Genomic DNA, 27,307 nt, shown 5'->3' with positions numbered 1-27,307 from the left:
AGAGATAGCGTTACATGCATACACATGCACACGTGCTGGCGCGCTCGCACGTGCACACTTGCATTCCATTTCTATGACTATAATAACTGGAATTTTTTTTCTCGAGTAGTTGGTAAAGTAAATTTGGTTTTTGGATTACAAACAATTCTCTCTCAAAAAAAAAAAAAACTATATATGTTGATCATAATTGTGCAAAAACAAAAAGAACTGGATTTTCTAAACAGTATATATAGAGAGAGATAGAGAAAAATTGTACGTTGCAGATGAATACATTGGTAATTAATTATACCAAAACATTTTTTTTTAAAAAAAATATAAGATATTTTACTTGTGGGAGGAGCCAATGGTTGGATATGGATCTACAATCAGCAAACACCCAACTATATATTAATGGAGCTTATAATATTATTATATATTTATACATGTGTATATAGCGGGTTAATTTGGTCTCTTAACTATATAACACGCGTGATTAATTAATTTGTACGTTCTGCGAAGCGCGACTTAATAATACATCATGCCACAAACCTCTCTCCGTTCCACCAACCAATATTTAATTAGTGCTTAATTAACCACCATTAAACTCTGAAAAGAAAGGCTTAACAAAACTAATTACCAACCCCTAGCTATAAAAACCCTCCCCCACCCTCACCACCCCCAAGCTGGTTAGCTCCCTCTAAATTATCACACATACAAATTAAACCTCTCAATTAATACTTAATTAGAACTCCTCCAATATTATTCAATGAGCACCGCTGTGAAGAGGGTCTCCCAGGAGGTGGTGGCCCCCGCGGGGCCGACACCCTCCGGCCGCCTCCGCCTCTCATGGCTCGACCGATACCCGACCCAGCGGGCGCTCATCGAGTCGCTGCACGTGTTCAAGAACGGCGGGGGCGACCCCGCGAAGACGATAAAGCGCGCGCTGGAGAAGACGTTGGTTTTCTACTATCCGATGGCGGGCAGGCTGGCGGAGGGGGAGGAGGGGGAGCTGCAGGTCGACTGCACCGGCGAGGGGGTTTGGTTCGTGGAGGCCACGGCCGAGGCCACGTTGGAGGACGTGGACTACTTGGAGTACCCTTTGAAGATACCCAAGGACGAGCTCTTGCCTCACCCCGTCCCTAAATTGGATCCCTCCCAAGAAGATAAACTCATTTTACTTGTCCAGGTACGTATACGTACGTACAGATTTTATTCATAATTATAATGCTTTATTTGCTTTGATTAATTAAAGGACCCGCGCGATTTCCCTCTGTTTCTATTACGTACTATTATTTTTTTCTTCTTTAACAGATCCAATTTTTTTTAGAAAAGAGATCGAGCACAAATTAAATTTCCTACTGCATGTACCTATTGAATGTACGTACTATAGTCTATAGACTAGCTAGCTGATGGATATTTGTATTCCTGCCGCCGCCGATCGATATTAATTAGCTTGTGATTAATGCATTTTTTCTGAAAATTAAGGCGAACATATATATATCTAAGAATTAAGGTATGAAAATTAAGAATAATATTACTGCAGGATTTTCATTCCTTAATTTATCACTGATCGATAATGTGTACTATATATATCCGGTATACTTAATTATACTAGATAGACAGATAGTATTATTAAGAATAAAGAAAAGCAACTAATTAAATACGGAAAAAGTTAGTTAGTTAGTTCGTTTGTTTGTTATTTATTTGCTTAATTGCTTGCTTGTTTATTGATTGATTGATTGATTGATTGATTAAAGCAGGTGACCCGATTCAGCTGCGGTGGGTTCGTGGTGGGGTTCCGGTTCAGCCACGCGGTGGCGGACGGGCCGGGCGCGGCCCAGTTCATGGGCGCGGTGGGCGAGATCGCGCGCGGCGCCGCGGGGCCCACCGTGGAGCCGACGTGGCTCCGCGAGGCGATCCCGGAGCCCCCCCGCGGCGCGCCCCGCGGGCCCCTCCCCGCGGCGACGGGCGTCCGCCTGGAGTACCTCGCCATGGACATCGCCGCCGACTACGTCAACCGCTTCAAGGCCCAGTTCCTGGCGCTGACCGGTCAGCGCTGCTCGGCGTTCGACGTGCTCATCGCGAAGGCGTGGCAGAGCCGCACCCGCGCCCTCAGCTTCGGCTTCGGCTTCGACCGGGGCTCCCCCGTCCACCTCTGCTTCGCCATGAACGCGCGCCCCGTGCTCGCCCCGAAGATCCCCGCGAGCTGCGGCTTCTACGGGAACTGCTACTACATCATGAGGGTCTCGGCGCCGAGCGAGAGGATCGCGAGCTCCCCGATCGTGGAGATCGTGAAGCTCGTCAAGGAGGGGAAGAAGCGGCTGCCCGCGGAGTTCGCGCGGTGGGCCGCCGGGGACGCCGCCGGGGACCCGTACCGGATCACGGCCGACCGGAACACGCTGCTCGTCTCGGATTGGACCCGCCTGGGCTTCGCCGAGGTCGACTACGGCTGGGGCCCGCCGGTCCACGTGGTGCCGCTCACCAACCTCGACTACATCGCCACGTGTATCCTCGTCAGGCCCTCCGCGCACAAGCCCGGTGGGGCCCGCCTCATCACGCAGTGCGTTACGCCCGAGTGCGTGGCCGCGTTCCACCAGAGCATGATGAGCTTGGATTAACAATTTAAGCATGGATTGATTAATAGTAACAAATTAATTAAGAATATTAATCACACATTACACATGATAAGAAAAGAATATACGTAGTGTTGTTGCGTTTGTGGAAATTGTGCAAATGCGCCCCGCGCATCCGTTACCTATATATATATATATATCTGTCTCATCTTATACTTCAATATGCATGTAGGTAGTAGCCAGCGGTCGTCATCATTGAACCCTTTAGATTCCTAAGTAGTAAGAAAAACTGTAGCTATTATGAATGGCGGCGACTGATCGAAGTATCGTACTAGCTAGCATAGTACGTGTGATTCCTTTTAGAAAAAGAAGGGCTTGTTTGGTATAGTTAGGAGAAAAGGTGGAGGGTCGACTAATTGAGTTCTTTAGACTAAAGAAAAGCAAAATGGTTGACTGTAAGGAGGCGTACGTAATTAGCTAGGTTGTTGTTTGCCAGGTAATTAATTGTATTGTTATTTTGGGGGGTGCTAGCTAGAGATTCCTTTGGATATTATACCATGTCCTAATTTTTCTTAGTTATGTTTTTTTTATTCTTTTCTTTTATATTTCACTATTGTGTGTAACTGGGTGGAAAGCCACCACTGTCTCTCTCAATCAATTTATCAACGGAAAAGTTTGTACTTTATATTTGTAAAAATCTCTGCTTTGTGGATTTTTTTTTTAACTTTTTTGGGTTATAAGTTGATAGAGTGTAGAAGTATTCGGCCAGCACTCGTGCCAAGTTGGGAGTCTAGCTATCTTACAGATTATTTACCGATGGATCCTTCTCGTATATGAAAATATACTAATTAAAAATAACTCCTTGTTTTGTAGCAGTTCATAACCAATTTCAACGACGAAAACACCATGCTTCTTTAAGTCTACTCTGATAATTATCAGTGTGTTTACTAATTTCTTATCGCAAAAACCCAAAAAAAGAAGAAAAAAAAAAACTCTGGGTTCATTGCATGGCAACGCAGAGCAACTTCTAGAAGAAGCATGGGGTAATTAACAATAGTAATCAAGTAGAACATAAAATTCGGGAAAGTATGATTTTTTTGCCCAAAAAAAAACAAAAAACACTACTGTTCTACAAATGGATAACGCAGTAAATCATGATAGTAGGGAAAGTGAGCAAATTCGTTTAGCCTATGCTGAAAATTATATAAGAATTAGTACTTAATTAGAGAATGACGGTCTCATTTAGGGTTTTATTATTTCCACGCTCGATGAGAGGATTCAGTCTCACGCTTTGTAAGTTTCTTCTCCTTTTTTTTTTTTTCTAATCATTTACTGTGCTTGAGGATTTTGGACAAGAAAAATTGAAGACAGAAAAAGGACAAGATATGATTTATTGAGATAAGTAAACCACCACCACCACAAACAAAATGGCAGCCGAATATAAATATACTTAGTTCCTTCATGAAGTACATAATTATGGGTTATCCGGAGAGGACACAGCAGTCCTAAAAATAACATATTCTTTTATCAGGACAGGGGTGTTGTTGGGTTACAATATATTTTGAACACTCATCAGCCTAGAGCATTATTGCTTTCCCAGAAATTACAAAAAGAAAAAAGCTCTCATCTGAGAGCAGTGAAGAAAAGCTAGCAGAGCATTATTGCATTATTGCTTTTATCACAAGGGCTTGGTGGTTGATATCCGAGACCCAAATTCGAATTCTAATTGATTTATATTTCTAGCTAAGTTTATTTCTAAATGAAATAAACGAAACAGATAACGTGCTACCTATCTCTAAAAAAAAAAAAAAAAAAAAAAAAACTAGCAGAGAGAGCTCCCCCCCTAAAAATATATTTTTTTTATTATTTTTTAAAAATATATTTTTTTTATTATTTTTTAAAAAAAAGGTAAGTAACACATATGCAAGGCAAGGTACACCACGACTTGGAGAGGTCGATGTTGACCACCGAAATCTCCCCAGGCCTCGCCACGTTAGCTACCTGGATGATTTGGCCATATCCCTTCGAATCTTTCAAGGTTAGGTTGCAACATACGGTAGCCATAATACACCATCTCAAAATAACCCGCACAAGCGTTCAAAGATTATTAAGATTCAGTTATCCATATTACATATTCTTCATCAGTCCTACTAACAAGGTTAATTAAAGCAGCCCAAAATTTGGCGAGGAAAATACCAGGCATAACGAAGATGGATATCATGTGCTCCAACCTGCATTCGATCTAACCGCCTAAAAGGAGTACGCGGATCATACACACAGTTTAATTACAAAGATGGAGAGAGTTTACTACCGATTACAACATCAAAATCGCACTAACCACCCCTATTATTACGTGGCGTTAGATCTGGTCTCCACCCGATGGAACTCGGAATTGACCCACCCATGTTATGAAAGCCGTAGGAGTGCCCACTTACGGGAAGTGGCTGCATCGACCCATTATTGTTCACAGGCATACCCACGTCAGTTGGCCACTGATTAGGGTTCCAACTAGGTTGAACCACGCCCATTTGAGGCTGAAGTGGTTGTTGATGTGGCATAGCCGTCTGTGCGAGCTGCTGAGGTGGCAACTGCTGGTTGGGCGGCACTGCTGCATTATGGCTCACTTGGAAAGGCTGCAACGGCGGCTGCTGATACAAATGCAACTGTGATGCAGGCTGCTGGAGCGGCAGCGGTGGTGGTAGTGACGGTGGCGTTGGGGTAGGGTTTAGTGATTGTTGTGGTTGTGGTTGTGGTGGTGCATGCGGCGGCGCAGCCTGACTTTGCAGCTGATTATCTTGACGGGGATCCCATTCTGGGATATCATCATCATCATTCCATGGCTCAGTTTCTATATTTAGCGCTTTATCCTTCTTACTGTGTCCATATTTGTACACCAACTCCCTCATTTGCTCCATCGGGCGACCCGATGGTGGTGGATGACGGACCACCGGACCGCGAGAGTGGATTGACGGTACAGAAGGTTTTGCGGTGTTAGTGAAATCAAATTCAGGGAGATCATCTTCGTCCCTCGAATTTGAAGGGCCGAAGCCCGGAGGCACATCATCATCATATTCATCGTCATTTGACGGGTGGATATTATTAGTGGGTGTGGGCGATACAGGATGAGTAGGCGTGAAAGAAGATCTAGCGGAGCTAGAATTGATGAGATGTTTCCTCGAGTGTTTCCTGGAGCCACTATGCTTGTGGTGGGAGGACGCCCTAGGTGACATATTTACATGTGGCCTTCTCCACACCACCACGCCGATGAGACTCTTCTCGGCCGAACGAAGAGTCTCGGCGTGCTCCTTTGAAAGAAAGGTCGCGAGTACTCCCAGAGTCCTTGAGTGAGGAGGGCACAAGTATAGCTCCACTCCGGGGGTAGGTTCGGCAAATCCCACTCTCTCATCCGCAATGTAAGACTCGACTGTCTGCAAAAGATAGGGCGACAAAGGATTAGGAAACGAGAATTAGGATAACGAGCTTTACCGTGAAGAAAATTTACAACCTCAGACAAGTTCACTCGGCCGCTCTCAGGAGAACCTTCCTTCCAACAAAACTGAGAAATCTGCAAAAGGGAAGTGGCGAGACATAAAAATGAGGAAGGATGACTTTTTTAGGTAAGAAATTTAACAAAATAAATAAAAAGAATGTAACTACTTGTCAGATTATATCTTCCCAATTTATTGGTTTACTCAAAAACAGTTAAATCGAAAGGGGATCAATATAAATCAAACACCTAGTTTTACACATAATAATTATCCATTAGTTTGAGCAACAAGAAAGCACATGCCCATAATGCTTAGCAGTTTCGCCTAATTTGCCAATATGGTAGCTAAAAATATCATTTTTATATTATAGAATGCTAGAAAAATCTAAAACACTGTACGCTTCTCTAGTGGTGGTTGCCACTGTAAATTTAAAGATAAGAGAAGAAAAGATTATAAGTGTTTTTTAATTGTTTTGGGCATTCTATAGTCTAAATACATTACCAACCTAGGCGTTGGTCATATTTGCAAGTGGGAAAGAGCACTTTTTTAACTTGAAGTCTAGTGACAAGAAACCTAATACAATGTATTGCATAGCTTTTACTCATGTTTGTAAGTAGGACGAGTGCTATAGCTTCAAGTTTAACAGAACAATGCGGACCCATGACTCCAGGGCACTCCAACAGAAATGAGAAATATACTTCTCGAATATCCACCTTTCAAATCTTATATCTAGATCCTGAGGTTCTAAAGATGATCAATAAGCTGAGGTACAAGTTTGTAATTTATCGGTTAAAAGCTCACCTTCATTAAATAATTATACTATTGCAAGTTTCAGATATACATAACATAAATTGTGGCATAGATTCGTGCCGTGCATCAGTCCTCGTCACAAAATCAACCAGCTTAGGTATGGAAATCTTTATACACAATTAGTTTACAATTACATCCCCCAGTAGAAATTGCCCAGATATTTCTTTAAGTATATTTTCCAAGTTTGCCTAGACAGACAAAGTTTCACCGTTAAACATTACACTGAAGAAGAATATTGATACCACAATCCTGATACAGATGGAGAGAAAATTACAGATAGTCGGTGTCTACGCTTTAATCCCAGATAAAAAATTGGACAGTAAAGTTATAGTTCTGACGAGAAAATGCTAAGCCATTGCAGATTAGTTAATATATATAAACATACTGTTAACAAAAGATAAAGGAAGGATCTGTGTCTCTAAAGTTGTTAAGTTATTCAGATATAGATATTTTGTATTCTTAGTTTAGATTTTATTCAAATAACCAAGACAAGAACTCCATTAGTTATCAGTGTACAACTACAATTGGCAGCCTTCCTCGCCTCATAAACAAGAATCATGCATAAGTCAGTGGAATCAAGGTTTTTTTTTTTAATACTCCAAATAGGTTCAGTAAAATGAGATTTAAAAAACACCATCAAGTCAGCAATAACCAATAAAATGCATGTAGCCGCAGAAACTCTGTAGTTTTACGAGGCCAATAAACAGTTATAAAATTGCAACCTTGCAACTAGAACTTCCAATCCAAGATACATATTCTAAATATAGTCATCATACTTCCATACAAACTATGCTCTTATCCATTTCCACTCAATTAAGGTTTTCCCAATCAAGGGTCTAACCAATTAAAATCAAGGGTCTAACCAATTAAAGCCTACTTAATAAAATCTCAGAATCTCAATACCATGAAGGTTTGACTATTATTATTAGCCTTCGTACAAATCGGGACCAGAAGTAACACCTAAATTCACACAAACTTAGGAGAAATCAAGAATTAAACAACGAATAAAACAGGTTACAGCAGGCAGGGCCTGAGGGAACAAAATGAATACCACTTTCCAGTTTCCACAGGTATGTGTTTGAAAGGGAAACTAATGCATTAGTATGCATTTTCTTTTCCCCCTCAGCGATTTCAACAAACTTGGTACTCTTAAATACCCACTTCCTATGGTGGTGCTACTTTGCATGAATGTTGGACCCATTAAACCATGACAACACATTGGGACACAATGGGATGTGCTTCATGCACTAAGAAGCCCTTTCAAATACCCTTTCCTACGCAGAAAACATATAACAATAATACGAGACCTTGAAGTTGGACCTACTCTCTAATCCAAGAAGATGATTTCATTTAGTTATGACCTGTTGAAACCTAGTGATGGTGGTTGCAGTAGTAAAATAGTTGCATTCTGTATGTGACTTTGAAATATATTATAACATAACTAGAAGAAAAGAAATTCGAAGAAGTGAACACATAAGCTAATTGTTCTTTATGGCTTTCAAATTGCGGGCATGATAGCACTTAAACATATACTGAGATGAACTAAAAAGGTATAAAGAAAATTTGTCCACACTACACTGACTAGGAGAATGGGAAGAGCAATAGATCATATAGATCGAAAGTACCATGATTGCACGGCTCCGAGATAGAGGAAGCTGTTGGAGGAACTTCTCAAAAGCATCAAATCTTACTCTTCCTTTGATCTCAAGAAAGCTGGGCCATTCTTTTGTCTGAAGCTTCTCACCACTGCAAGGACAAGGCTACGAATTAGTTCTGCTTGCATTCATCACATTTAAGAATAGAATCGTATCAAATTAAATAAACAACTATTAATTCTCCATTGTCAAAGAGCTTGCAGGCTCATTAATGTACCACAAGCCTAAAGTTTAAGTTATTGAAGATATACTAATGTAATCTTTTTTCATGATAGTAGAACAACCGAACCTCTGCAGTCTGAGCGGAGGAAAAAAAAAGAAATCAGTGAAATCAGAAAGTCAGAATGAAAATATACAAGGCATTTAAATGACATGCAGAGCATTGTTATTAGAAAAAGAATAGCAAAAATTTACAAGAAAAAACCACCGAACCTTCTGAAGAGACCAATGACATTTGCAAGTGAAGAAACCGTCAGTTGCATTGCACCCTCCCATAAAATCTCACTCGTCAATGCAACACTAGAAGAGGTGTCTGGTTGTAAATTATCAGAAGTAGATTTCGCGCCATTGTCAGTCTCTGCATTTTTCACATCCACTTTACTATCCTTTGAATCTACTTTGAGAGGAGAACCATCTTTCGTGGAGTCTAACTTGGCTGCAACGCCATCTGATACAGTAACCGGATCAGATGTAGGGTAACCTGATTCAGGAACTCTCTCTGAATCTGAGCTAATTAAGTTTTTCCGACCAGAACTTTGGTTGCCTTGTGAAGTATCCACTGACAAATTCTCAAATGGTGGTTCAGAATCAAGGGCCTCCATGAACTCATCATAAGAAACTATAGGAGGAAGATTATCTGAATCTTTGAAATCATCAACCATCAGTTCCTGCATGAGATCACTTTTCTCCTCCAAAAGTGTTTCCAAATTGCTTGACAAGTTAGGGTTGCCAGCTGAGTCAGCCTTCTTAACTTGCAGCTTTCCTTCAGGTTCCTTTAATTCATTAGATTTGGACTTCTTTCGAACTTCTTCTTTACCTTTTGACGGAATCCGAGAGAGAAGACCTGCCCCAAGTTCAACTTCCACAGAGACAGCATCAGATTGGTCTACTTCAACTTGAAATTCTCCTTTATGTGTCTTCTTTACCAATCGCCTGACATCAACCTCTGAATCGGGCAGCACAACCATCTGTGCCATCTCTTCGGCCTTAGCCAACCGCCACTGTGAAAGTTCCTTTGAAGCAAGTTCCTCAGCAGACATAGCACAGAGACGTTCTGGTGCAATGTCGCCAGATAAAACCCGTTCCCTTAACTCTGGGTTATTCCGATCTTTCAGATTGAACAAGAGAGACCTACCCTTCTCCTTATATTTCTTATTGACTCCACCAAATAGTCTGAAGAGCTCCGCTTCAATTCTAAACGCCAAACTTTCAGACTTCCGAGCGATTTCTTTGACATCGTTAGTATCTTCCTGGGCTGTAGTCTTCAGTCTTTTTGAACCATGTTCTAGTACAGCTTCGGTAGGCCCAGCATCAAGATCAGAAACCCATTGAAGCCCGTGACCTTGCAGTAGCTCATCAGCAACAGTCATACTGTCACTTGGTACTTCATTATAGGAGGAAACAAGTATTGATTGAACACCTTGTACCTTATCACCAGACAAGTTTGCATCTTCATTTATCTTCTCCTTCGAGCCTACATCACTGGCTATGTCTTCATCATTATTACATTTCTTTTCTGCAGATTGCTGCTCACCTGGCTGTTCAGAAGCTATAGCCAAAGCGGTAGCTAAGGATTCCCGCAGTTTCGACCTCACCGACTCAAATGTCTCTGATTTGGCCTTTGATGTCAGTAGTTCCACCTGTGCAGGGCGTTTGTTTGAGGATTTGGTCAACCCCCCTTTCACTGCTTGCAACTTGCCTGATGTTTCCATCTGATTGGGCCTTTTGTTTGTCGATGGTGAGGGTAGCGACATAGAGGTTTGCATATTAAGCAACCGTCCAGAGCCTAATGGCACTATGTTTGAAGAATGTAACTGATGTAAGCCCAAAAGAGGAGGAAACGGAGAGGGATGAGAAGTTCCTGGCTGAAATGATTGTTTGTTTGGAGGCATTATGTTACATGGTCTCACATCAATGGGCATGGATGCTTCCCCCATACTTTGAACAAGGTATTTGTTCGCTGACGACAGTTGCTGTGACCCCCAATCAACAGGCAAGGTGGTATGAAATATGGGCAGCAATTCAACCTGTGCAGATTGATTATCTGATGAGGGTAATTGTTGCGATCGGAGATTAGCTGGCATGGTAGTTTGCCCCTGCTTTGTCAGCTCCATAGATCAGTTAAACGCTCCACAAAACCTGTACAAGGTTACAAAGATCATGCAAACAAAGTCAGTAAATTGTACATTATCAGATTTCTATATTGAAATTAATACACATTTAGTTCATATGGTTATCGCATTGATAAACGATACATAATTCTAAAAATTTCCCTCATCACTATACTTGCATGTAATTATAACACATGCCAACATGAGGTATGGATAGTTGAAAATTTCCAGTCACATGTAACTTAATTCAGTAGAAATCTTTAAACAATAGAGACAGAAGTGCACATAACCAACTGTATGTGCATTTGGACTAAACAAGCAATAACCAACTATACATGGAAATAGCAACAATTCAAACGCAAGTAAGTGTTCATGAAGCAGCATACAATGAAAATCAGCTAGCAAGTAGAGCCATCAGGCACATGGCTCCTCCGATCAATTATTTGGCAAATTTTACTAGAACCACAGACAGGCACCAAAGAGAAGGCACCAAAGACGAACGAGGAATCTTCTCCTTTGAGGTCAAGGGAAGGATTTTCACTAATAGTAACTTGTTAAATTTTCAGTCCCTAACTTCTCCCTCTCTACATTTCGAGAAAGAAAACCCATTTGCTTATGCTCTCCAAATGTCGATAAAAATGTACAACTTGATTTAGTTATTGAAAGACTTTTGCAATAAGAAATTGCAATATGGACTTAAACAATGTGCCTAAGTACAGCTTAAAATAAAAGAAGAAGAAGAAGAAGAAATCAATACGGAAACAAAATTACACGCCAAACAACCAATAATTCCTCGACTAATGAGACTTTTCACAAATCACAAACTGCATCATCCAATCAGGGGGGTCAGAGGATGGTTATTTTTGTTATAACGCTTATTTGTACTTGGTATTAGCTAATTAAAAACTCTGATCGACTTCATCAAACTGTGAAACAAGCTTTAGCAAAAGCACTGGTTCTCAGATTGATGTGTTATCATGCGGACGGATATGCAGATAAGTGATAGAAGTTAAGAAAATATAATAAATTTAGAACAGAAAAATGTCCCATAAGCCAAGACTGGGCTCATGCAACACGGCTTCGGAGTCAAGCAAAGCCTGTTCATTGAACAACATCCACCGAGCCAAAGCTGAGCCGTGTAGGGTTCGGTTATAGCCCAACACCTCAGTAGCACTATCTTGATCCACCATCTTGAAACCCCTGTACTCATCAATTTCAATACTAATTAGAAAACCTAGAAGAAGTATACACCTCAAGCTCCACAACCGCAAAGAAGAAAATAGTGTGACCAAAATCAAACATTAATTCCTTCACAGACTCATCCCTCGCAAATTTAGTTTCATTTCTCTTCCAAACGTTCCTCGAATGCAACAAATAACCCTAGAATCCAAATACAATTAGATCCACAACCTCGTTCAATAGCCTATCGAAAACCCTAAATCCCTAAACCGATCGAGACCAGCTCTACCACTAGTCCAAGCCTCACCAATCTCTCTTCCCTCAATCGATCGTGCACAAAAACCTAATAAATCAATCCAAATATTATCCAAACCCTCGTTAAACAAATTAGGGTTACGCATCCTCCCAGTCCAAAAAAAAAAAAAAAAAAAAAAAAAAAAAAAAAAAAAAAAAAAAAAAAACCACGAAGATAGAGAAGAAACGAAGAAGATGGAGAGATTACCTTATACGGATCCGCGATAGGAGATGGAGATGGAGAGGAGAGCCCGCGATAGGAGATGGAGATGGAGAGGAGAGGAGAGGAGAGGAGAGAGTAAGGGAGCGGCTCGATTCGACGAAGTTAGGGTTTGGGTTTGGCATGGGAAGTGCGGAGGAGATAAGAAGGGCGACCGAGATGTTTCCAACTCGGTTTTGCTTTCGTCTTCGTGATGTGCGCGTATATATAGAGGTGGGCCGATATTGTGGATCGTGGGCCTCGTAGATGTTGGGTTGGGCTCGGCCCAAACTTAATCTGGGATTGGCGGTTACGGTTTACCGAGTCTGGGGCTTATGGCACGTGCTACGCACGTGGGTTGGGATCCCAAGTTTTACCGGTTCCAGGTACAAACGCAGCAGCACAAATAAGGAATTTTCAACTTAAAAAGATCATAATATATTTTTCAACAAAATTTAATTTTATTTATGAAAAAAACGAATTATGTCTCTCTTATATATAGATTACATTTGATGCTTTAAACTTAAAAAAAAAAGAAAACACACACACACACACACATAGGACCAAATCTGAAACGAGCCCTCAACTGGGCCTGAGTTGTTTTAATTTATCAGAATAAAATAATTGTAGTTGGCTGGGCCGGTATCAACCCATGGGTTAAAAAAGTTGAATGCCGACTATACTAGACCGGCCCAAAACAGGCCCTATCTCATATCATCCATCATCCAAAGAAAACGAAGAGCAGAACAGGCCTAGAAATGTAAGGGCCTGTTTGGCCCAACTCCTAGGGATTGGGCTCGCACCAAATCGCACCACACTATGGTGCCACCCGTGAGTGGGGGCTTCTACTGCGAAGCTGCGGTGTGTAACTAGGAGTGTAATGTGGGCCGTGCCGGGCCGGCACTGCTCACATTTAGTCGGGCTGAAAGCCGAGTTCAACCCAGCACGGCCCGGCCTCAAGTTGGGCCGTGCCGTGCCGGGCCAAAGTTTTTGGACCCCCATCCTAGCATGCCCCCCGGGCTGGGCTGGGCTGGGCTGGGCTGGGCCGGGCCAGGCTTCGCGCCGCCCTTTCTTATTTATTAAATTTATTTTAAAAAATTTAAAACTTTTAGAAAATAAAAATTAAAATGTTATTTTTTAAAAAATAATATATGAGTAAAAATTAAATTTTAAAATATATTTATAAAAATATTAAAATATTAAAATTATTTAAATATTTTTTGGAACAAAATACCCTCCCAACAATCAAATATTTGACTGTTGGGAGAGTATTTTGGTCCAAGGGGGATCAAAATACCCATGTGACCATTTTGACGGTCAATTGACGGTCCAAAGGCTATTTGACGGTCAATTGTTAGAGTCGATTTTGAAGAGGAGAGCGAGGAACTAACAATAGAACAAGCTAAAGAACCCTATAGTGGGAAAGAATGGACCCTTTCGTTGGCCCAAGAAGGGGCCAGGCAAATTACGATGCAAGCCCACGTAGGACTTATTTTCCTCTTCTTTTTTTTTATTTCCAATAAGAATCATAAGCTTAGCCCTTTATTACATCATTATCCAGTAATCCGGCTCTGCTCCATTTTCATCCTAGTGTCTTACCACTGATGTGAGTATATATGCCTGCTTGAAAATATATTAGTAACCTTTTCATAAAGTTAGGAAAAATGGAATTTTTTTTTTCGAGAGATAGGTAGCACGCTACTCGTTTCGTTTATTTTATTTAGAAATAAACTTAGCTGGAAATGTGAATCAACAAGAATTCGAACTTAGGACCTCAGGTACCAACCATCAAACCCTTTGCCACTTAGGATAGGGACGGTTGGTGGAAAAATGGAATATTAATTTTGGTCCTTATATATATTTGTACACAATCAACCCATTCAATTGCATATCATTTAGAGCTCTACTCAAAAAAACAAAAGAAACAAAAAGCAAAAACCACCAACCGTCCCTAAAGCAAGTGACAAAAGGCTTGGTGGTTAGTATCCGAGACCTAAGTTCGAATCCTAGTTGATTCACATTTCTAGCTAAGTTTATTTTTAAATGAAATAAAAGAAGCGGATAGCGTACTACCTATCTCTCAAAAAAAAAAAAAAAAAAAAAAAAAAAAACAAAACAAAAGGCAAAACCCAAAGCTACCGTTTGATTCGGGGTTAAGGAAAAACTAGTTATTCTAGGAATAGGGTTAAGTTTAGGGTTAAGGTGGGTTAGAGTATTTTTGTGTTTGGTTGGGGATTGGAGTTAGTCCAGAATAGTGAAAAATAGTGTTTGGTTGGAGTAGGTGGCATAAGAAGAATAGTGGGTTATTATGAATAGAAAATAATATTTGGTTGGGATTTGGTGGAGTTAGGTGGGGTTAGCTAATCCGGAATAACCCATTTGAGATGGGTTGGGGGTTAAGAGATTATTCCACCCCTTAACTCCCAACCAAACGGAGGCAAAGAGGCCTGCGTTAACTTATCGGCTTATCGCGTGACATCATAAAACTTTTAAGCATTCTATTTGTCAAACGCGTATCATCTTCTCCTCGGAACAAAGCAAGTTTCCTAAGAAACCAAACAAAGCACGGACATTAAGCCACTTGTTGTTGCACACCATTTTCTGCAGACAATCTCTACGAGGGTGGATGGTTGTTGAACTACTACCAACCACCACTCTTAATCATCGTATGCGTGAAAGCTAGATAGAAAGCGCCAAGCCTTTCTCGTGATGACACATAAATTTTGTGTCAAATACTCATCTTCTTATTTAATTGGTAGATAGATTATGTATGCGCATATCATCTTAAGAAACTCCAATGTTTAGGAATATGAAAGCACTTCTTCTGTTGTACGTAACAATAGCTTTTTGACCAGGATTTGTAACGTTTAGACTTTTTGGAGCCTCCGTTTTGTGTGAATCAACTTTGTTTGATTTGCAAATTAAGAAGTGATCGACTTGGTTTACTTATTGATTGTGTGGCACGGCCATTAGTTTTCTTAATTTGAACGATGAAAATTGTTAAGAAGAAATATAATTAGGAAAAACAAGACGGAAAATTTAGAGAGACATGAGAGTCTTAATGAGAGATTGAAAAGCATATAAGAAATGAAGAGTATTCAAATGCATCCACATTTACAATAAACAAAATTATACATTGGATAGTAATGGTTTAATACAAAATCGGCTTTATGTAGCGTAATTGGCTAAGATACTGATGGTTGCTGTCACTATAAAAAAATCTCAATATAAGAATGTTTTTTAAACGACGACGCTTGCAGGAAGCGTCTCTACAATATAATAAATACCGGCACTTCAAAAAATATCATCATATGAATTCTTTATTTTAATAAATAAATTTATTAAATAATAAATTTTATTATTATTTTTAATTTTTGAATGCTGTAAAGCGTCAAGATTTAAAATGTCAGAATATATTTTATTGAAGCTTGGTATGTATATAAGCGTCGATATATATGTGGCGATTTTTTATTTACCAACTCTTTAACCAACGCTTTCAAATATGATGTAAACGATATTGATACACTTTTTGTTAAATATAAAAATATTTAAACACCGTTTTTTAATAGCTTAAGCTTTTAAAGTACAACGGTTGTTTCACATGATATCAAAGCAGGAAGTCCTAAGTTCGAGTCACGCTCATATTAATTTTCTCCCATTTAATTCAAGCTCACATAATGGGCCGACTAAAAAGTCTCGAGCCCAGACATGAGCTTAAGCTTTTAGAGTACAACGGTTGTTTCATATTTTTAAGCATTGTTATATATATAAAAAAGTGTTTTTAATTATTTTTTTTTTAGTGTACATTTCTCTCCCTCAAAAAGAGAAAAATTTTATAGTATATTTCCTACGTTTTCGAAAATACTGAGATCTCCGTACTTGTAAAATATTTTCGATAAAAACACATCTGATTTGACGATCAGCTCTGTTAGACATGATTTACGTTATTAGAACTATTTAAAAATCAAATTTCATAATTTTTTGACATCATATCCAAAGTGATCAAAGAGTCTCAAAAATGACTATTTTAATGGCCGACGTGGCAGGTTAATTTGTAAGTTTAATGATGTACAACAATTCAAATTATATGAAACTTTAATGAAAAATTTCACTTAACATTGAAAGCAAGATCAATGCTTCTAGTTTGAAATTTGAGTCATTTATTATTATTTTTTGTGAGATTCTTTTTTTTAGCAGTTTATTTTGAAACTATTCGTTCACTAGATAAATAAAATTAAAAAAATATTAAATTAAATTCTAATAGTCCTAATAACGTAGATTATATCTAACAAAATTGACCATCAAATTGAATATCACACTATTAAAAATAACTTATAAGTACAAAAACTTTCGTACTTTTGAAAACGTCAGAGTCTAACTAAAATTCAATGCAAACATATACACGAGATTGTCCTTTGATTTACCAGAAGCGGAGGAAGAATTAGCCACACGGTGAGAAAACAACTGTTTGCAACATATCAAAGATTGGAATATTTTAACGTTTAAGTATTGATACTTGGTTGGGTATCCGCATCCGAAATTTTAGTCTCACCGTATTAGAATAAATAAATAAATAAATAAATAAATAAATAAATAAATATATATATATATATATATATATATATTATATTTTATGTTGGGTCCGCTATATTTTCAAGCAATCTTTTTCATAGGAATTGACCTGTACTTTGTATTAGTCAAATAAAAATAAATGGTGAGGTTGGAGCTACCTGATTAGATCAGTCATAATTGGGTTCGGATTCCGAGTTCGTGGCATGATCCAATCAAAAAGCTCGTGTACGAATGGATTTGATTGAACCCTACAACTGCACGAGTCCAACACGGTCTCATACATCGTTTTCATCATTAAAGATTTCAACTAATAGCACTAATAAATCTCCCTTTCTCCGTTGCTGTGGATGGACACTATAATACCAAAATGACTAAAGGTGAAACGTTGTTTCTCATACGTGGTACGAGACTCTATTAATTGGTGCGACTAAGATGAGAGGAAGAAGCAAACATTTTGTCCTTCATTTTATATTTTCCCTCGTGATTTTTTATCTTTTATTTCGTCTTTGTTTCATGCTGTTATCTTTGAAATTGAAAAACATCGGATTCGTTTGGATATTATTGGCTTAAAAAAAATTTTCTTTTTTTTGGGTTATAGTTGAGAAGTTATTTTTGAAAGCGAGATCGAACTACTCAATTGTCCTTGTGTTCGAGTTCTACAATTCTAATGATTTCTACCTTTCTCTAGAAAGACAGGGTGGGAATGCATGGTTAAAGAAGAGTCAGGCAATTCGCCTGAATTTGTTTTTATTGACACATAAGTGACCCCCTCTCTCTCTCTCTCTCTCTCTCTCTTGTAGGAAAAACTCCAAATAATCTCATGTGATTTGTTGTTTTCCTACATTAGTATCATTTACATAGTAGTTTTGTTAAATTCGTCATGTGCTGCGTATGTGCATTGAAATATCTCATGACAAAGATCGATAAAAACGCATAAGATTTTTTAAGATTTTATTCTGGTCATTCTTGTTGAGTCCCTGATAAAAAAAAGAAAAAGACAATTCATGATGCGACACAAGACTATTTTAACTGAGAAGTTAATAGAGAGTATAACAGAAAACAAAAATAGAAACCATAAAGTAGATAAATAATTAATACAATTAAAATTTTATAGTACTAATATAAAAAATGATAAATCATATGAGAGTATCTAAAAGTTTTGTTTTAAAGTGTTTATGTGGGTGGTCCTGCTTATGAAGATTTTGCTATGCCACACAACGAACTATACCTGAAAACCACTTCAATTTCATCTTCTCAGGGTTGAAAATTTAAGAAAAAAAAGAATAAAATGATTCAAACATGAATTATATATTGTTAGTCATCTAAAATCAGCGACGCAATATAATAAAACTTATGGAGCTTTGAATCAGACCTAAAATATTATATACGTACCGCAACGTGTATATCTAACAAGAAACAAGTGCAGGGTAGTTTTAGCTATAGTTTCCTACATTATATACTTTTAAGACAAAATCTCTCTTTGTGAATCTCACTACGTATGGTTGCAACTACTCATAACACTAATTTATCCAATGAATACGACACGTGATTCTTTCCTGGGAATAATGCATGCACTGTATTTGATCTGCACGAAAGCTCCAGAAGCTCAAACTTTGATCACTTTGGATAAAGTATTAATTATATTATTAAGTTGGAAGTTGATAATATTAATATAGTAGTTGAATTTGGTTAGTTATATATGTTACAGTTTATACAACTCATCTGAACTTTAAATAACATTATCTACTCCTTTCCTTAGATTTTCACTGGTCTAAACATCTATACCTAACACTACGCCCCCTAAAAGACAAAGCATTTTAAAGACATCTTTTTAGATCACTTGCCCATGTGAAGAACTTAAATTTCCTAGTCTCTCAAGACTTTTTTGGTTATCTATTGGAGTTTTTGTGTAGAGCTGTACTGAAAAGTACCATTATTTTTTCTTTCAAAAATTATTACTATTCATAACGTTTTGTTTGCATAACAGTTGCGTGCTTTTCGAAAGTTTTCCGAACATAGTCACCGGATATATATATATATAGCAAGAAGTATTTCGTACGTAGGCACAATAAGGATTATTTTTTAAAAAAAAATTGGTATTAGTTATGGTATTATATTCAGGGCAATTGGTTGGGATGATAATAATAAGAAATAATGTGGCCATTATTATTCCATTAATCAACTTTCTTTTAGTTGGCACAACGAGTGCAATAAAGAGTTTAACTTCCTCATCTACCCTCCTCCTCAATTAAAATTAAAGTACGTACGTACTTTCACCAGTACATGAATACTAAACTGCTCATTTAAGATCAACACTTGTGTTAATTTCTTAAAAGGAAATATTATTTGCAATGATAGAAATTGAATTTAACTTAATTAATTGTGGTCGGTCAATGTTAATTGTAGTTGCATGGATTGACTTTTACTTTTGCCAAAGAATTCAACTTACGAAAACAATTGTCAAAAACCGCCAAATAGGAATAGTTATAGATAAATTTCTCTACATTCTTTTATTGCTCCACGAAATTGATTTTGATATCTAACTAATTTGATTAGAGCCACACATTCATTCTATGTTGCAAAAATTGATTGAACTAGCTTGTGTGTATTGACGTGGTTGGACATTCGTATGCGTGACATTATTCGTCTTAAATAATAATATTTTTATATCATTATCAGATCTTATTTTCAAAGTATTTATGATGACGATAAAGCATCCAAATTACTGTGCTAATAATTGAATTAGAAGTTTAAAAAGAAATTAAAAATGGCACATTATGATTTTCGCCCAAATTGGGAAACGTGGAGGGAAACGAGCATGGGGGCAAGAAACTGGGCCGAGTCTATGGGCCAGATTGTGGCCCATTAGGGCCCATTGGGCCGTAAGCAGAGGTGGCGACGGAAACACTGTAGCAAAGCACGCGTCTCACGAGTCTCGATTCTTGCAACGGTCAAACAAGTTCAGCTGCCTCGAGTACACCATTACCTGAACGAGGTGCACCATGTCATCCATGGACCGCTTGTTTACTTCCCCATCATATCCTTTTAACTCTTTTAATTCCCCATTATAAATTAATTTTGGAGAAAAAGCATAGTCCCTGGTGATTATGTAGAGTTTTCTTTTTTTTCGTTTATAGAGTGAAAAAATGTAATATACAATTAGTCTTACGTTATAATTTATTATTCTATAATTTGTATTATTTAGTTCTTTATTATTCCACCATTAAAGGATAAATATTTGTAAAAAATAAATATAAAATCATATATAGTAAAAATTCATACTTCGAATTATATATATAACAATAAGTTGTCCGGAATACATACATATATCATGCTAGTATTTTTAAAATAATTTTTTATAAATGTGAAAAATACTAAAACTTAGTAATTAATAATAAAGATTCTCAAAAAAAAGAAAAAACAAAGAGGGAGTATGTTCAGCGTAATTTAAATTTGTGCACGGAATCATACAGTTTGATTTTGATGGTCAGATCACGTCAGTCAAAGACTGAAAAAATAAAAAAAAACCCTCAAAAACATTTGACGCCCAGAAAATTTTTTTTGAAAAATTCAAATGTGTACTCTGCCCCCCACGTATACGTTTCATCTCCTCATAATTATGCGGCAAAATCAAGGGCATTTAGGTCATTTAACTGCCCTTCTCCTTCGTGGGAAGGGGCCGTGGTTTGTGTTATAAAATGCGCGGTGAGCGATGCCAACGGAGATAGAGAGAGAGAGATTCTTAAAATAAACTCCCCTTTTCGTGGCTTAGAGAGAGAGAGAGGAGAGAGAAACTTCCTCTTCTCTCCCCATTTCGAGCACGTTCTCTCTCCTTGTGGTGGAGGAGAAGAGGAGGAAACCCTAATCGCCGAGAAAAAGAGTGAGCGAAAATAGGAGGGGAAACGATTACGAGGAGGAGGAGATCGAGAAAACCCTAGCTATGGAGGTCGGCGAATGAACTAGGGTTCTTAATCCGTGGCGTCCTAGTCCTCAACATTTTCCCAGTCCACCTCTCTCTTAGTTAAGGTTTGATGGCGATCTCTAACTTTTGCGTCGTTCTTTTCCTGCATTTGAATGGGGGATTCGTTATTAGGCGACTCTTTTTTGTTCCGATTTTTGGTTTTGATCTCGTTTTAATGGTGAGAGAGATAGAGAAAGAGAGATTGAGATCTAGTTGTGTTGTCCCATTTACTTTTTGTTTTTTTCCGTCCCGTAATATTTGTGTTTTTGTTTATAAAAGGAAAATGATTTGACAGCTGGATCTATAATTATCTTCTATTGAGTATTCAGTATTGTTATTAGTAATAAATTTCGGTTTCGCGGACCTATTCTCCGAAATCTCTTCATGGCTAACAATTCCTGGTTTCAAATCAGGTAATTTTCGTGCTCAAACTTTTCTTTTCTTTTGAAAAAATTGTCACTTTACCCATTTTATTGTCTTATATTTACGTATTTTTCTTATTTTTTGATGCTTATCATAATTATTATTTTTTAAATCTCTACCCTTCTAGAATGCCCCGCTGGAGTAATTAGTTTAGAAACTAAAGATTCGGCCCCAATTTTTAAATTGGGAGCGGCTGAAATTTCTGGTCTATTTGGCCAGTTTGCTGAGATCTGGTGGCCTCCGATTTGAACTTTAATAAAGTTTTCAACTTTATTTTGCCTCTCAGAAAATTTTCAGCTTTTATTTTTCCTTCCGGAAATCACACCTTATCTCTTCAAAAATATGTTTTAATTTCTCAAAATTGTATCTGATCAATATGCCAATTTGATCAGGTCTCGTATTTCAACCATGGCCGCTTCAATCGCCGCCTCCGCGTTCTTCCCCACCACATCTTCATCCCCCTCCTCTTTGTCGAAGAAGAATGCAATTGGCGAAGGCCCCGACAGTGTAGATCTCCGTGGGATTGCGTCCCGGCCCAACTCCTCTTCGCGGGCCATGCAGGTGAAGGCGCAGGCCCAATCCGTCCCCAAGATCAACGGCACCAAGGTCGAGGAAGAAGCGCCGTCGTCTGGCCCAAGAACATTCTACAACCAGCTCCCTGATTGGAGCATGCTTCTCGCCGCCATCACCACCATCTTCTTGGCAGCGGAAAAGCAGTGGACCCTCCTCGATTGGAAGCCCAAGCGTCCTGACATGCTTGCCGACGCCTTTGGGTTCGGGAAGATCGTTCAGGATGGGCTTGTGTTTAGACAGAACTTTTCGATTAGGTCGTATGAGATTGGGGCCGACCAAACGGCTTCTATAGAGACTTTGATGAATCATTTACAGGTGTGGTAGAAAAAATGGCTTTTCGATCTGATCAATGATGTTGTTTTAGACTTTTTTTTAAAAAAAAACAAATGTTGCATTTCTTTGGGTTGCAGGAAACGGCGCTTAATCATGTGAGGAGTGCCGGGCTGCTGGGAGATGGATTTGGTGCTACGCCGGAGATGACCAAAAGGAACTTGATCTGGGTTGTCAGTAAAATCCAGGTCATTGTTGATCATTATCCATCATGGTATAGTTTCACTTTTACTCTTTTAAATGGAGCTAATCCATATTTGCAGCTTTTAGTTATGGGTTCACTTAAGAAGATTTATTTTTCTATACCAGGGCTTTATTTAGGCAAGCATTTTCTTTATTCCTCTGGCCGCCTTTTGCCTAACATATATATATGATATTTTCTTGTTCATTTCATGAGAAAATTGATACTCTCTTTGAGACAATTATGTTTTTATTTCAGACAGTTGCTTGTTACTCCTGATGTTTAATTCTTATATGTATAAGAAATTTCAATTTAAATGCTTTTAGTAATCAAGTATATTAGTTAACCAAGTGTATCTTCATGCTAGAGTATATACTCAGTCTCTAGTTGCCATGCCTTTCCTGCTCTGGGTTGCTGTGTTCCTCTTCTGATTTTCTTTCTAGATTACTATATATGGTCAGTGGTGAGCATAAAAGAGATGGTCAATTATGGGTGCTTTACACCATGTTTGGATGCAACTTTCCGTCTATTCTCTGATCTTTGAGCATTTTGTAACTTTCTTATTTCGGTATTTTCTCAACTTTAAGACTTTGCTTTAAAACATACTGGTTTTCCTGATGAGGGGTTTCGTTGCTCCCATTATAATTGATATACTTTATGGACACGTTATGAACTAATTGCTACAGCTTGATAAAGAAATTTACCTTTTCTTCCCTGTACATAGAAACTAATTGATGTTGCAGCTTCACCATCCATGTTTAAATTGCAATAATATTTTTAATCTGATTTCTCCAGGGGAGATATTGTCGAAGTAGATACATGGGTAGATGCTTCAGGAAAAAATGGGATGCGTCGAGATTGGCATGTTCGTGACTTCAACACTGGCCAAACTATCTTGAAAGCTACAAGGTTGATGTTCAATTTTTTTTGCTCTCATATGACTTTTTTCCCATGCTATTTTTAACCTTCATACAAACTTATCCTTTCAACCTACTTCATTAAGATTCATTGACTGAAGTATTTTAGTTATGGCCTCCTTATGCAGTGTTTGGGTCATGATGGACAAGTTAACTAGGAAATTGAAAAGAATACCGGAAGAAGTATTAGCTGAAATAGGCCCATATTTTCTTGGGCGCAATGCTATAGTGGATGAGGACAGTAAAAAGTTGCCAAAGGTTCGCCCGAAGGCTGAGGTGGAGGGGGGCGCCGATAAAACTGCTCCCAGCTATGTCCGCAAGGGTTTGACTGTAAGTTTGAAATAGATATATATCGTGACCAAGCATTAACTTTATTTGTTATTTCGTGCAACTTTTATGCGGAAGATGATGGACTATATTTCTGCAAATTGTTACTTATGGATATAAATAATGCAGCCTCGATGGGGCGACCTGGACGTGAACCAGCACGTGAATAATGTCAAATACATTGGCTGGATTCTTGAGGTGATTTCATTGTTTTAAATTCCAGTATTTGTTTCGACTTTGTTACATGAGATTTCTTTACTGCGCATATCTTCTTTGCTTCAACTCTAGTTTTGTGTGGTTTGGGTCAGTATTTGTTTATTTTCTATCACTGTCTAATGCTTAAGTAGTTTGCTTTTATGCTTCTCCATCAAGGACCAATATTATCGTACATGCATGCTGATTTAGTAGTTTTGTTTGTTAGCAACACCATTGTAGTTTGAAAAGTTTTTTTTTTTTTTTTTGTCATAGTGAAGTAGCACTTTCTAATCTTTTGTTTTGCAATAATTTTAGGAAGTTGCTTGGTTCTTTGCAAGCTCTGTTATCTTGACAAAATAAGCAAACAACCCTGTCATGATAATTTCAGGGCTGGTCCTAAAATTTGACATGATTTGGAGTTCGGAGGCAAATCTTCACAGAAATGAGTTGGTTGGTACTAACGAAATTGAAACAATTACATAAATTGAATAAACAATCCTAATAAACGGCCGATTTAGGTAGCTCTAGCAAATAAGATCTCTTTGCTTGGGTTTTAAATCGATCAGTCAGTTGCAGTTTACATTGATCTTCAGAATTCAGATATGGAAATTGCCTTAAGCAAGAATTTAATAGACATCCTCTGAGAAAATTGGGCCTATATGAGACGAGTAAAAATGTATTGCTGAAACTAAGGGGGTAAGGCAATTGTGAAAATTGGTGTTTTTGAAATAGTAGTTTTTTTGGAAAACCTTAATACTTTTCTGGTTCAGTGCAAAGTAGCTTCCTTTTTTAAGCTAGGAAAGAAGCTTCAATTGGAACTTTGCCTTTTAAGAGCCAAAAAGCCTATTCAAGCTTCCTGGTAAGGCCAAAACTAATAAAACCCTTCTTGCTACCAAACACTATGATGTTTTAAATTTAGTGTCATTTCTTCCCTTATTTTAATATATGCTCCATTTGAATTTTTTATTATATTGTTGGTTTGTGAACTGTTATTCCTGTATGCGCATGGATCAGGGTCCACAGAGTGTGGTAATTTTCGCTGTTTCTCTTTCTTCTTCTTATTCCCTATCTGAGCATTCCTCGCCAGCTCCGCCGCATCTTCAAATTTATAGCCTATTTAATGTTTTGCCATATCTCATCTTTAAGGGATATCTCCCGCATTTACTTGTCTTAATCTGCTGTACCTTACCGTCATATGCATTACGTCCTCTTACACAGCGACTTCCATTACAATTCATCATAACAATACCCTCTGATGTACCTGTCTTAACTGAATTCTCAGAGTGCTCCAATCTCAATGCTGGAGAAGCACGAGCTGGCAAGCATCACGTTGGATTATAAGAGGGAGTGTCGGAGAGACAGCACGCTCGAGTCCATCACCACCGTACACTCCGACTCTGCTGATGGTGAATCAGCAGAAACTTCCATTCAGTGTGAGCATCTGCTGCAGCTGGACTCCGGGCCGGCGATCGTGAAGGCCCGGACCATGTGGAGGCCCAAGAAAGCCCATATCGAAGAGGACATAGGAATAACTTCTGCTGAGGGTGCTTAAAAATGACTTTGGTAAAGAATTAGAACAACTTGCTGGTGAGATCAGTTCAAAAACCAAAAAAAAAAAAAAAAAAAAAAACCAGCTAGAATTGGAGGGGAGGGGGTGAGGGGATTAGAGACAAGTTCCTCTTTTAAACTTCGACATCTCGAGTTGTCTATGTAGAAAGAGAGTGGGGAGGGCGCGGGATTGTTGTTGCTTGTGTGTAAGTTTATCCTTCTTTTATTCTTTCCTATCCTCTTTTTCTTTTTCTTTTTTTCCTTTTACTTTTTTTTTTAACCGTCCTCGACTATTCTTGGGAACCGAAAAAATGGATGCCTGTAATATGTAAGTATTAAATTTCATGCAGCTGTTTTAAGTTTTGTGCGTTGGACTAGCCTTTACTACTTGGCTGGTGGAGCGTGATGAATGTAGTAATCAATTTCAAAATAATACTTGTAATTTTAGTTGTGTAGTGTTCAAAATTTCAAATGCCAATGGCAGTGTCGTTGTGGGGTATATTGTTTGGTACGCTGGAGCATCTGCTTCACTGTTTCTTTTACTGTTTGGGAGGTGAACTTGGCTTGGCTTTTTCCCTCTGCAATAATTGGGATGCAGCTTTGGCAGCTATCTCCAATAATTATTTGCGTGTACCTGGTCTAGCATTTTAGACCCTCGTGGATCCATTACTGTTGATGTGCTGTACTGTATTGTACATAACTAATGGAAAAAAAATGATACACAGTTTGTAAGCATCTCGATCTTTTGTTGAATGGAAGTATGTGAGCATATCATCAGCTAATATGACTAGCATTTACTAACCCAAAAAACAAAAAAAAAAAAAACTCATAAAAAAAAAATGTGTTCCTCTAGTCTCTCATCTGTTTAGTAATTTGTACAAACAAAGAAATAAAAAATTAATCGTTAAGTTTTGGCCTCTCTCTAACAGGGTGATCAAATCCGCCAGCTAATTCATCAAATGGTCATAAGTCTACAACTCTTCAGGTTGTAGTCAAAAGTTTCCATATTATGGGACCTTGATTAGCATCAAACACTGATGATTAAAAGGCATGGACTTTTTTTTTTTATTCAGGGAATAGATTGGAATGTCAACGGAAAACGACGAGCTTCTGCACTGTAAAAACAAACATCCAAAAATTAAATGTTTTAGTCGTCCTACTGTAAAAAGTTAAGGTTATTTCCACTAACCTTCCAGCACATTTCTGAACTGCTCGACATAAAAGATCACATTTAAATATCGAGCACCAAAGGAACCAAAGAGTTTTGTAGATAATAATTTTTTTAAGAGAAAAATAGTAGTATACTATCCGTTTTATTTATTTATTTTAGAAATAAATTTAGTTAAAAATATAAGTCAATGAGTATTCGAACTTGTGAACTCAGATATCGATCACCCAGTTGTTTACAACATTTGGAGAGGTTCTCTCAATGAGGTGGTAGACCGGGTCCACGCTCTGTTACTTCTCCTGTGCGTGGCAGTGGAGATGGGCAGAGGCGAACAGGCATTCTCGGTCTACAAAGCTAGGTGGACCGTTTCCTCGGTGGCGGGAACGTGTCGGAGTAGTTGGATTTGGGGCCCACCCCCCACCCATGATGGGGACGAGATGAACGGTGGGCGACAGCGCGTGCCGAATCGCGACGCGACAACATGGGTCTCTGCCAGTGATGAAGCCCGGGAAAAAGCGCTTTTTTTAATTTTTCTTTTTTTTTTTTCCCCCTCCTTTTTTAACAAGCTCCACGTATATATACTTTATTATTTTACTTTTTGCCCT

At 38.4% G+C, this 27,307-nt stretch overlaps 3 protein-coding genes across 6 annotated transcripts; 2 read left to right on the top strand and 1 right to left on the bottom strand.

Annotated features, from left to right (window-relative positions):
* LOC109709782 (acyl transferase 7-like) lies at positions 641–3,239 on the top strand. The gene is made up of 2 exons (XM_020232103.1): positions 641–1,165; positions 1,740–3,239. The coding sequence occupies exons 1-2, from the start codon at positions 746–748 to the stop codon at positions 2,595–2,597; spliced, it is 1,278 nt and encodes a 425-aa protein (XP_020087692.1). The 5' UTR covers positions 641–745; the 3' UTR covers positions 2,598–3,239.
* On the bottom strand, positions 4,628–12,558 carry LOC109710968. Of its 2 annotated transcripts, none has more exons than XM_020233802.1 (5): positions 12,517–12,558; positions 8,938–12,035; positions 8,476–8,596; positions 6,058–6,117; positions 4,628–5,980 (listed from the first exon to the last, which is right to left on the bottom strand). In XM_020233802.1, exons 2-5 carry the CDS (start codon positions 10,836–10,838, stop codon positions 4,886–4,888), a joined length of 3,177 nt encoding a protein of 1,058 aa, XP_020089391.1. In that variant the 5' UTR covers positions 10,839–12,035; positions 12,517–12,558; the 3' UTR covers positions 4,628–4,885. The 2 variants fall into 2 exon arrangements, with proteins under 2 accessions (XP_020089391.1, XP_020089392.1); XM_020233803.1 differs by having other exon boundaries at positions 8,938–10,863.
* On the top strand, positions 20,789–26,006 carry LOC109710515 (palmitoyl-acyl carrier protein thioesterase, chloroplastic-like). 3 transcript variants are annotated; one of them, XM_020233148.1, is made up of 7 exons: positions 20,789–21,105; positions 21,856–22,351; positions 22,447–22,580; positions 23,343–23,456; positions 23,593–23,794; positions 23,921–23,989; positions 25,269–26,006. In XM_020233148.1, exons 2-7 carry the CDS (start codon positions 21,872–21,874, stop codon positions 25,536–25,538), a joined length of 1,269 nt encoding a protein of 422 aa, XP_020088737.1. In that variant the 5' UTR covers positions 20,789–21,105; positions 21,856–21,871; the 3' UTR covers positions 25,539–26,006. The 3 variants fall into 3 exon arrangements, with proteins under 3 accessions (XP_020088737.1, XP_020088736.1, XP_020088739.1); XM_020233147.1 differs by lacking the exon at positions 20,789–21,105 and adding an exon at positions 21,389–21,453; XM_020233150.1 differs by lacking the exon at positions 20,789–21,105 and adding an exon at positions 21,674–21,696.

Source organism: Ananas comosus, linkage group 5, assembly GCF_001540865.1.
Source record: "Ananas comosus cultivar F153 linkage group 5, ASM154086v1, whole genome shotgun sequence".
Taxonomy (NCBI): Eukaryota; Viridiplantae; Streptophyta; class Magnoliopsida; order Poales; family Bromeliaceae; genus Ananas; species Ananas comosus.
Note: the sequence above shows the minus strand (reverse complement) of the source record. Positions and strands in the feature narration are given on the sequence as shown.

Excerpts from the sequence above, each read along its gene's own strand:
- LOC109709782 (XM_020232103.1), top strand. The coding sequence starts at position 746 with ATGAGCACCGCTGTGAAGAGGGTCTCCCAGGAGGTGGTGGCCCCCGCG. Across the intron at positions 1,166-1,739 it reads AACTCATTTTACTTGTCCAG|GTGACCCGATTCAGCTGCGG; the intron begins GTACGTATACGT and ends TGATTAAAGCAG.
- LOC109710968 (XM_020233802.1), bottom strand. The coding sequence starts at position 10,838 with ATGGAGCTGACAAAGCAGGGGCAAACTACCATGCCAGCTAATCTCCGA. Across the intron at positions 8,597-8,937 it reads GTCATTGGTCTCTTCAGAAG|TGGTGAGAAGCTTCAGACAA; the intron begins GTTCGGTGGTTT and ends TTGTCCTTGCAG. Across the intron at positions 5,981-6,057 it reads GCCGAGTGAACTTGTCTGAG|ACAGTCGAGTCTTACATTGC; the intron begins GTTGTAAATTTT and ends TATCTTTTGCAG.
- LOC109710515 (XM_020233147.1), top strand. The coding sequence starts at position 21,425 with ATGGCTAACAATTCCTGGTTTCAAATCAG. Across the intron at positions 23,457-23,592 it reads ACTATCTTGAAAGCTACAAG|TGTTTGGGTCATGATGGACA; the intron begins GTTGATGTTCAA and ends CTCCTTATGCAG. Across the intron at positions 23,990-25,268 it reads ACATTGGCTGGATTCTTGAG|AGTGCTCCAATCTCAATGCT; the intron begins GTGATTTCATTG and ends CTGAATTCTCAG.